Source organism: Ambystoma mexicanum, chromosome 12, assembly GCF_040938575.1.
Source record: "Ambystoma mexicanum isolate Mex_15411 chromosome 12, UKY_AmexF1_1, whole genome shotgun sequence".
NCBI lineage: Eukaryota > Metazoa > Chordata > Amphibia > Caudata > Ambystomatidae > Ambystoma > Ambystoma mexicanum.
In genome coordinates this window covers 1,051,886,064-1,051,896,330 of record NC_090936.1, presented here as the reverse complement: position 1 = coordinate 1,051,896,330, position 10,267 = coordinate 1,051,886,064, and the positions used below count along the sequence as shown (strand labels likewise).

The window sequence follows — 10,267 nt, the reverse complement described above, 5'->3', positions numbered from 1 at the left end:
TCGGCAGCCGGAACGCGCGTCATCACGCTGCCGGCTATTTACTCAGTCCCTATTCTATCTCTTTCACTGTCGTCAGATCCTCACTGACACTGTGAGCTACGTTTGATTCATTCTCAAACTATTGGTAAGTATATTTCTGCTTCACTTCCTACTCCGCTAAGAAGCCTTATTCACTGTTTTATATGTTTTATATCTTGCATAACACTCTGGTTTTGATATTTGTGCAATCTTGTGACCTTTAGGCACCTCTTTTCTTTTCTTCCCCCCGGTAGGTATTCGTTACCGCAACATCCATTTTGATACCAACGTTGCTTCATCACAGGGTATCATTTCCTCCACTCTGAAGAATGTTCATGATCATCGGGTTCTATTAATTTAAGATCCGTACGCGATAATTGCAGAAGAGCACATAACATCTTTTAGAGACTCAGGTAATTTCTCTTTCTGTGCTCTCTCTCTTTTTTCACTCTTTATCTCGTTATGACTACATTTCATAGATTCTGTATTTTCCAGATTCACTGAAAGATATACTTCTCCCCTGTTTTTATAATTTCTTTAATGTTATCTTTACTTCAGTGTCTTGCTTCAGTCACTCCTGCTCATGCTCTGCACCAGGGTCTTGTTTGACGTCTTGACCTCCTGCCTTTGAAGTTTTCCCCCTCATTCATTTAGGGTAAGGTTCCCCTTCTAGGCAGTTTAAATTAGTAGTCTTAACTTAAATCACTGATCAGCCTTAAAGAAATTATGGTTTTTTTAATTTAAACTTGTCAACCCAGGATTTCCGTTTGAGAAGCATACAGCATGTGATATTATGTTTTTGTTGTAATACAATTGATTTTCTTTTTTGTACAAACTATACATTTCTTTATGTGATGGAGTAGGCAGACCTGTATATTGCTTACAAGTGCATTTATATTTTGCCTAGACCAATTGGCGGACTTTCATAAAATGCACTTAAATTTTGCTTAAACCGTAATTGCACTTAGATTTTGCTCAAATTATAACTGTATGTCTTTGTTGAAAGTAATGAATTTTATGTATTTGTTAAACACACTCTCTCTTTTTTGTGAAATAAATAAGTCAGAAAGAAAATATGTTTTTCTTTGTGTAAAATGATGTTGCTCTATGCTTCTTATGGTGACCTTGGGTTGTTCTAAGTTGGAATAAGTAGGATATCCTGCTGGATACCATTTAAAATCATTTCATAAATTTTCAAATTTAGTCTTTACGGCTTTTGAAACCCTTGTTATGTGAATATTGGTGACCCCATCATTAGCTGTACCACGTCTGGGTCAGTCCCCATTTTGTGTACCTGTTGTTTTTGGCAACCTTGTTGCCGAGGGAGTGGCAAAATTACGAAATTTGGAAAGATTTAATTCAAACTTTTCTTTTTTCATCCTGTTTATATTTTTTATTTTTTGACTACCTCTTGACGCCATCCTTTGACCACGGGTTCAGTGCATGGCCGGTTGACTGTGGCACCTTATAGATTAATACTTTCTTCTCTATTCTCTTTTTTTAGTTATAGCATGGCTGAAAGTCAAACATTTAGTTTTACTGAGGAACAGATCTCAGAGATAATCAGTGGTCCATCCATCTTTGACCCGGCAGGAACGAATCCTAATTTAGCTCATTCTACTGACAGTGATGAACTACTTAAACTGAAAAAGAAAAACTTCAGGACAGAATTACATGGCCATTTCCTGCGCGAATATTTAAAATCTAATACTATCCCTTCAGGCTTAATTGTAAGAAACGAACCCTGTCTCTTTTTGTCGGACAAACAATATACGACTACTTTTAGTCAAATTGCCATTAAATGTAGCCGCGACTTTATGGTCTTAACAATTACCACAGCACAACGTATTGGTTTGGCAACTCAAAAAATCTTAGAACAAGAAGAAGTCAAATTTTTGTCAAGCACAGTTATTCCTGATGCGAAAGACCAATTAGACGCGGTCAACAAACTATTTTCGGAATTTAGAGCCACTACGATTGGCAAAAAAACTAAGAAACTTGCAAAGGATATCCGCGAGTTTAAAATTGAAAAGGTTTTTCCCTACACTACAGAAGCCTACGCTGAAGCAGCCAGTAAACAATCTACATCGAAAAGAGGACCAGGCAACAAAAATAGAGGTGTCTCTTTTTCTAGCTCTAGCAGCAGTGGGTCTGATAACCAGTCATCAAACAATCCACAACAACCCTTTGGCAACTTTCAACCAAATACCCCTTTTTTAGGCAGAGGAGGATTTGGCATACCCCAATGGGGCCCCCCATGGTTTCAACCATACATACCAATGCAGAGATCCTGGGGCAGGCGCCGACGCGCCCGTTGAATCAGGCAGAACCTCAAATTCCCATTTTTAATTTAGCCAACTTGAGCCTCACTTCACCACAAATTTCTGTTCTATCTAGAGGACTGTCTTTTGTCCCAACGAGAGGAATTGATTGGTTTTCTACTGAGATGCAAGTTCGTAGATTTTTGCGAACTATAAGACTGAAATCTTTTTTTCAGAATGTTCAAGAGAAAATACAGGAACAAGACTCCGGACTCCGTTGTCCATCGACATTTACTCCTCAAGACAATCAAATGTCTAAGGAAATTTTAACCTTTGAGAAGAGTGTTCTTAAAGATTTACATAATTTACAGAATAGAAATACTAAACTACATTTAAAACACAATCTGAATGTATAAGAAAGTAAAGCTCTCGCACAACTGGCATCGAACGAGACGATTGAGATCAAACCTGCAGACAAGGGAGGGGGAATAGTCGTGATGACCAATACCCAATATTTAGAGATGGTCAATAACTTATTGACTGATTCCGCAAGTTATCAAAAACTTAAAAAGGACCCAACAAAAGATATCAAAACAGAGATTGATCAAGTAGTGAAATATGCATACGATCGGAATTGGGTCACGGAGAATGAATATGAATTCTTAACAACTAGTCAAGGGCGTATTCCGACCCTTTACGCGTTACCCAAAGTACATAAAGACTCATTGAACCCACCCGGACGGCCAATAGTCTCCGGCTGTGGTACTATACTTGAACCGCTCTGTAAATTTATTGATACATTTCTTAAACCCCTGAGTACAAACACAAGAACCTACCTACGAGATACTATGAATACCATCCAGATCTTTGAACATTTGACATTTGATCCTAGCAAACACATTCTTGTAACAATGGACATAACGTCGCTATATACTAGCATCCCTCAACCACAAGCTCTCGAATGCATGCTGGATCTATTGACAAAGTCCAATACACAACAAAGGGTGCCAATCAACTTCATTATGGAGTTAATGGAATTGGCATTATGTAAAAATTACTTCGAGTTCAATGGCAACTTTTACCTACAAATAAAAGGCACAGCAATGGGTGCTGCTTTTGCACCAAGTCTGGCAATTCTTTTCATGTCTAACTTTGAAAATCAACACATTCTTTGTGAATCTAACCCTTTTCAAAAATCAATTTCCAATTGGAAGCGATACATAGATGACATCATTTTCATCTGGGAAGGACTTGAAAATGAACTCCTCGAGTTCTTTTCGTGGCTGAACCAGATTGACACTAATATTCAATTTACACTTGAATATTCTAAGAATCAAGTTATTTTTCTTGACCTCATCATCAAACATCAAGACGGTGAGCTTAAATGTTGCTTACATAGGAAACCTAGTGCAAGGAACACTCTGCTACACTACACGAGCGACCACCCTCGGCATCTCAAGGACAATCTCCCGTATGGGCAGTATCTACGAATTAGAAGAAACTGCACTGACCTTTACGACTTTAACCAACAAGCAGATGAGTTAGACATCAGATTTCGGGACAGAGGCTATCCCAGATCTCTCATTAAAAGATCTCGGAAACGCGCACTTTTTACAGATCGTGCCCTTCTACTTACCAATAAAACTCCACAATCAGAGGCTGAAAACATGACTTGTGTTCTAACACATGGAATCAAAGCCTTTGAAGTCAAGAAAATTATCCTAAAACATTGGGATATTGTGAGACTGGACCTTCCCGAGGAGCCCCCGCCGCGTTTTGCATTCAAAAGGGCTCCAAATATTCGTGATAAACTGATCCATTCTCGTTTTCGTAACACTACTCCCAGAACTGGCCTTTGGGATTTACGTTCAGTCAAGGGTCATTACCCATGTGGCTCCTGTAGTGTTTGCAGTTTCACTAAAAAAATGAGAGATTTCAGAATAAATGAACGAATTTGGACTTTACCTAATCTCACCAATTGCAAAACTAAGAACGTTGTATACTGCATTGAATGTCCTTGCGGACTAAGATACGTTGGACAAACCAGCAGAGCGGTACATGTCAGAATTGCTGAACATCGATCACGCATAAGATGCAAAATTGTCACGGCGCCCTTAGTTAACCATTACCTTACTTTGAAACACTCACCAAACAATATAGTATGGTGGGTCTTGGAAGCAGTTCAAAACTCTACCAACATACAGAAATGTTTGTTAGACAGAGAGGCCCGGTGGATCTTCCGATTGGGTACACATATTAGGGGATTAAATGAGGAATTTATTCCACCATTCTAATATCTACCATAATGCCACAGTATAATTCCTCTCACAGAGTCACATGTTAGTGACGAAACGCGGCTCCGCTTATATACGGCTTTGTATGGCAAGTTCAACGGCCCTCATACACCTCCCTCTTGGGGTGTGTGCTAAGGGGCCGCGCTGTGATTGGATATGTCTTATGCTCCAATCACGGGGAAGGTGTGTCAGTTCACCTCCCGCTCGTTCCTCTCTAGATCATAGAGAAAAAGGATACGTCACACGCATCCACCCACAAGTCGGAGGATGCAGTGCGTAGACGTAACAGCCGACCGAGGTTTTCTATTCGGCAGCCGGAACGCGCGTCATCACGCTGCCGGCTATTTACTCAGTCCCTATTCTATCTCTTTCACTGTCGTCAGATCCTCACTGACACTGTGAGCTACGTTTGATTCATTCTCAAACTATTGGTAAGTATATTTCTGCTTCACTTCCTACTCCGCTAAGAAGCCTTATTCACTGTTTTATATGTTTTATATCTTGCATAACACTCTGGTTTTGATATTTGTGCAATCTTGTGACCTTTAGGCACCTCTTTTCTTTTCTTCCCCCCGGTAGGTATTCGTTACCGCAACATCCATTTTGATACCAACGTTGCTTCATCACAGGGTATCATTTCCTCCACTCTGAAGAATGTTCATGATCATCGGGTTCTATTAATTTAAGATCCGTACGCGATAATTGCAGAAGAGCACATAACATCTTTTAGAGACTCAGGTAATTTCTCTTTCTGTGCTCTCTCTCTTTTTTCACTCTTTATCTCGTTATGACTACATTTCATAGATTCTGTATTTTCCAGATTCACTGAAAGATATACTTCTCCCCTGTTTTTATAATTTCTTTAATGTTATCTTTACTTCAGTGTCTTGCTTCAGTCACTCCTGCTCATGCTCTGCACCAGGGTCTTGTTTGACGTCTTGACCTCCTGCCTTTGAAGTTTTCCCCCTCATTCATTTAGGGTAAGGTTCCCCTTCTAGGCAGTTTAAATTAGTAGTCTTAACTTAAATCACTGATCAGCCTTAAAGAAATTATGTTTTTTTTAATTTAAACTTGTCAACCCAGGATTTCCGTTTGAGAAGCATACAGCATGTGATATTATGTTTTTGTTGTAATACAATTGATTTTCTTTTTTGTACAAACTATACATTTCTTTATGTGATGGAGTAGGCAGACCTGTATATTGCTTACAAGTGCATTTATATTTTGCCTAGACCAATTGGCGGACTTTCATAAAATGCACTTAAATTTTGCTTAAACCGTAATTGCACTTAGATTTTGCTCAAATTATAACTGTATGTCTTTGTTGAAAGTAATGAATTTTATGTATTTGTTAAACACACTCTCTCTTTTTTGTGAAATAAATAAGTCAGAAAGAAAATACGTTTTTCTTTGTGTAAAATGATGTTGCTCTATGCTTCTTATGGTGACCTTGGGTTGTTCTAAGTTGGAATAAGTAGGATATCCTGCTGGATACCATTTAAAATCATTTCATAAATTTTCAAATTTAGTCTTTACGGCTTTTGAAACCCTTGTTATGTGAATATTGGTGACCCCATCATTAGCTGTACCACGTCTGGGTCAGTCCCCATTTTGTGTACCTAGTATGTGTCAGTGGACATAGGTTAGGTTTCTTTAATAATGGAGTGATCCACAGGTTTTTAAGAATTTGGGGAACACTTTTGGGCTAGAGAGGAGTTAACAAATTTGGTGAGTGCTGTGATGAGCAAGAGTGAGCGTTCCTTTATGATTATGCAGAGCAGGGGTCTCCCTTGCGACTAGTGATTTTTAGTTGGGAAATTATTTTTTCTAGATCCGATTCTGAAACCGGAGTGAAGTTGAAGGCATGATCTTTTTCACCCCTTATAGGTGCAGTAGGAGACTTTGATCATCATTCTTCTATATTCAAGAGCGCTTTTTTCTCTTCAATAGTATCTTTGATTTTTTCAAGTTTCTTAAACATGGCACACTTGATATCTGAACACCACATCTCAATCAATTTGGGGCCTTTAGGAGTTTCAAGTTCTTTTATTAGGATTGTGTATAATTCTTTACTATTGGATGTGGCATTCAATATTCTGTGTTCTAGAGATTTCTTTTTCACCAGAGTATTTGCCGCTTTATAAGTGAGCGCTGCTTTTTTATAACTGTCCAGGCTAGGCTGGTCCTGGGCTTGTCTCCAGGCATAGAATGATTTAATTGTTATTGCTTTAAGCTCTGAAAGGTTATCGTTAAACCAGGAGTTGCCTTTCCGCTTCACCAAGCATTTTTCCTTAAGAGGGGCTAGGGTGTCTGCAACAGACTTGAGAGACGTCATTAGACTGAAAGTGATGCCCTCAAGACTTTCCGTGTTCTGAATTTTGGCATTCAGGGACTCGGCCCAAGGTGTGAGATTCTCCCTAGTCAGATTCTTGTAGCTTCTAAACCAAGTGGGGACCTTAATGGCCACTTTTTCTTGGCATACAGGGAGATGCAGGTTTGGAAATAAATACAAAAATGATCTGACCAGGGACAAGGTAAGATTTCTGCTTTAGTCAAATTGAGGTTGTGGGAGGCCAACCAATCAAGGGTGATACTCAGATATGGGAAAACACACCTAGATTTGAGAATCCTATATAGTGGGAGAGAGTCCTAGGTTTCACAATACGATCAGTTTTTAAATAGTTTGTGTTCACAGTGGATTTCCTAGTGACTGTGATGGATGTGAGTGGTTGGTGTACTTCTTTCCGGTGGCAGTGTTGAATGGTGGGGTGAATGCTGAAGTGGTTATTATTACCAGTGAGTTTGTGCAAGAATTGTGCCTACCTTATCCATTGGTGCTGGGTGATGGCAATCTGTTCCTCGTTTGGCGCATCAGGCTACTGCAGCCAGTTGCTACTGCTGGTTTGCAGGTATAATTATGCCTTTGCAAGCACCTCGTAGATTGCGGTTGCAGCAGTGAAGTGTTTGCTGTTGTTAGAGGGAATGGTAGGAGTTTGACACTGCACCAGGGTAATCATTTGGGAGCACTGTTGGTTGTTTTCCTTGAGCTCAGTACAGTGAATGAGCTAGGTGGTGGGGCACAGTGGGTCTGTTTGGTTACATGAGTCACTGAGGGATTGAGGGTTAGTTAGTTTAGGCTAGTGGGTGGCTGCTTTCGCTGTTGACACCTGCAGCCACAGTATGGAGCCTTCCACAGTATGCTGCGGCTAAGGGCCCTTTGCCTTGGGCCCATAGCTGCTGGGGCTGCTATGGGCAGAGCGCTGCCCTAGTGATGTGCTATTAATGGAATTCTATGAGCCAATTGGGGTCGTGAGGGAGGGACACGAGGAGGGGAAAAGAACACGGAAGGGCAGGCAGGGAGCACACAGCACCGAAGCTCTCAAGAAACAAAAAAAATGCATAAATTCAAGAGTTAGCACAGGAGTGCAGGGGGCCTCACCTCAGCGTCGCCAGGGACCAAAGTATTGTGCTGGAGGTGGCTGAAACGAGGGATTAGGTCCCCGTTAGGGTTGAAAATACAGTTAGCCCATCAGGGAGGGGGCCGGACTCTAGGTGGGGAAATTAACATGGAATGGCAGGCAGGGAGCTCACACAGTGCCGGAGTGCTCAAGGAACAAAAACGAATGCACAAATTCAAGAGTTAGCACTGTGGTGCAGGGGGCATCACCTTGCGTGTGCAGGCAGGGAGCTCATACAGTGCCGGAGTGCTCAAGGAACAAAAACAAATGCACAAATTGGGGCATCACCTTGCGTGGGCAGGCACCAAAGTGGCGTGCTGGAGGTGGCTGAAACAAGGGACTAGGTCCCCGTTAGGGTTGAAAATACAGCTCATCGGGGAGGGGGTGGGACACGAGGCGTGGAAAAGAACACGGAAGGGCAGGCAGGGAACTCACACAGCGCCAGAGCACTCAAGAAACAAAAACAAATGCACAGATTCAAGAGTTAGCACTGGGGTGCAGGGGGCCTCATCTCAGTGTCACCAGGGTTCACATTAAAAAGAAGACAGTTACCTATACATTTAACCTTTTCAATGACCATTAATAAGTCACAGGGACCTACGCCCCCTTCCTGGAAGCAATCAGTGACAATTCCGATATTTAAGAAGGGGGACTGAAGTGACCCTATGAATTACCGACCGATATTGACCTTTAAGATGGGCTAGAATGGTGTATGTTACGCTGGGAAAAGCTAGTTTATTAATAAAAACATTTTGTTAACTTGATTCCCGAATCTGGCCTATTTGTCGCGCGATGTCTGTTGTGTGACACTATACGGGTTCTGTTGATGACAATGGTATAGTTGTGGCTGTCTGCAAAGATGAATGACAGCTAGCATGTGTATTTTTGGACCATCTTTGAAAAAGACTGTACTCTGAAGTACGGGGAAGAGCTCAAGCTTGCATCCTGTGCAAAGTGTTTAGATTTAACTATTTTGTGGCTTTGGCGATGCCTGCATCCACTTGCTCTTCTTTATTCTATTTCACTTAAATTTGTGTTCAGCGCTGGCCCTACCTAGCAAATCTCGGGGCACCTTACAAGGTTCAAAAGTTAAAGAGTTGCTAGGCAAAACACCAGTGTCAGGACAATATAGGAAGATTAGGATTGACAGGTGAAAGCAGGGGAGGCGCTTAGGCTGGATTAGGTGTGTGTGAAAAGAGATATTGGCTTTTTAAGAAAAAGTTGATGGCTGGTGTAGTGCGGATGTGAAGTTGTAGTGTGTTCCAGGCTCTGTGTGCCCACTGGGTGAAGGTTTGTTTTTCTGGGCATTCTAGTATGCAGAGTCAAATGCTTAAGAGATTTGGATTAGCTTGTCTTGTGTTTGTGTGGGTGATGGATTTCAGTTTGTTGTGAAGGTATGATAGGGTTTGAGGGGAGAGTCCTTTGAAGCCAGTGCAGCTGGGCAAATGCTTGGGTGATGTTTGAGCGTTTGGGCAGGTTTAGGATGAGTCTCGTTGCTGTGTTCTGGAAGATTTAAAGAGGGTCGGGGGCTTTTGGGGAGTCTCTTGAGGAGTGTGTTTTAACCATCTAACATGGACTGAAATAGAGCTTGGATTGCAGTGCAGAATCTTTTAAAGGGAATGGTATGTATTATCTTGCAGAGGAGGGGTAAATGTAATTTGCATGTTTTGGTGACATGACAACAGCCATGTGGCATGTGAAGGAAAGGGATTAGATAGGTGTGGAGAGGCATATATGTGGGTTTTCTATGTCGAGTTATTTGATCCAATGCATGAGGTCAGGTTTGTACCCGAGGGAGTGTTGGGTTGGTGAGGCAGATGAATAGTATTTTGATTTGGATGGGTTGAGTTTTTGGAAGTGGGTGGCCCTCGAGGTGGTGATGGTGGAGCGACAGCTTCGAATACCTCTAAGATACAAATCATGATATTTTTAAACCAAATAAATATACAATATACCAATGAGTTTATGTGGCGTCTGACTGACCTCCCCTTGGAGGTGATAACAGAAATAAAATACTTAAACCTCGAAATTTGTGTAGGCCCTTTAATTGGAAATTCTTAGCATCCACAGAAAAAAGGTAAAATACTGGGGCCTATAGTCGACACCCAGGCGTGAAGTTGTGTGGTTTCTCTTTATTCCAGACCATACAATTATACAAACAAAAAATCATTTAATCTATAACATATGGTATGGACATTTTGACATCAGTCCTGGTTAGGTCCCTGGAAAACATAGA

The 10,267-nt window shown here is 41.2% G+C and overlaps 1 protein-coding gene across 1 annotated transcript; it reads left to right on the top strand.

Annotated features, from left to right (window-relative positions):
* The first annotated feature begins 3,356 nt into the window (after nt 1-3,356).
* LOC138513091 (uncharacterized) lies at nt 3,357-5,607 on the top strand. Its single transcript, XM_069627759.1, has 2 exons — nt 3,357-5,311; nt 5,457-5,607. Exon 1 carries the CDS (start codon nt 3,383-3,385, stop codon nt 4,571-4,573), a length of 1,191 nt encoding a protein of 396 aa, XP_069483860.1. The 5' UTR covers nt 3,357-3,382; the 3' UTR covers nt 4,574-5,311; nt 5,457-5,607.
* The last annotated feature ends 4,660 nt before the right edge of the window (nt 5,608-10,267 follow it).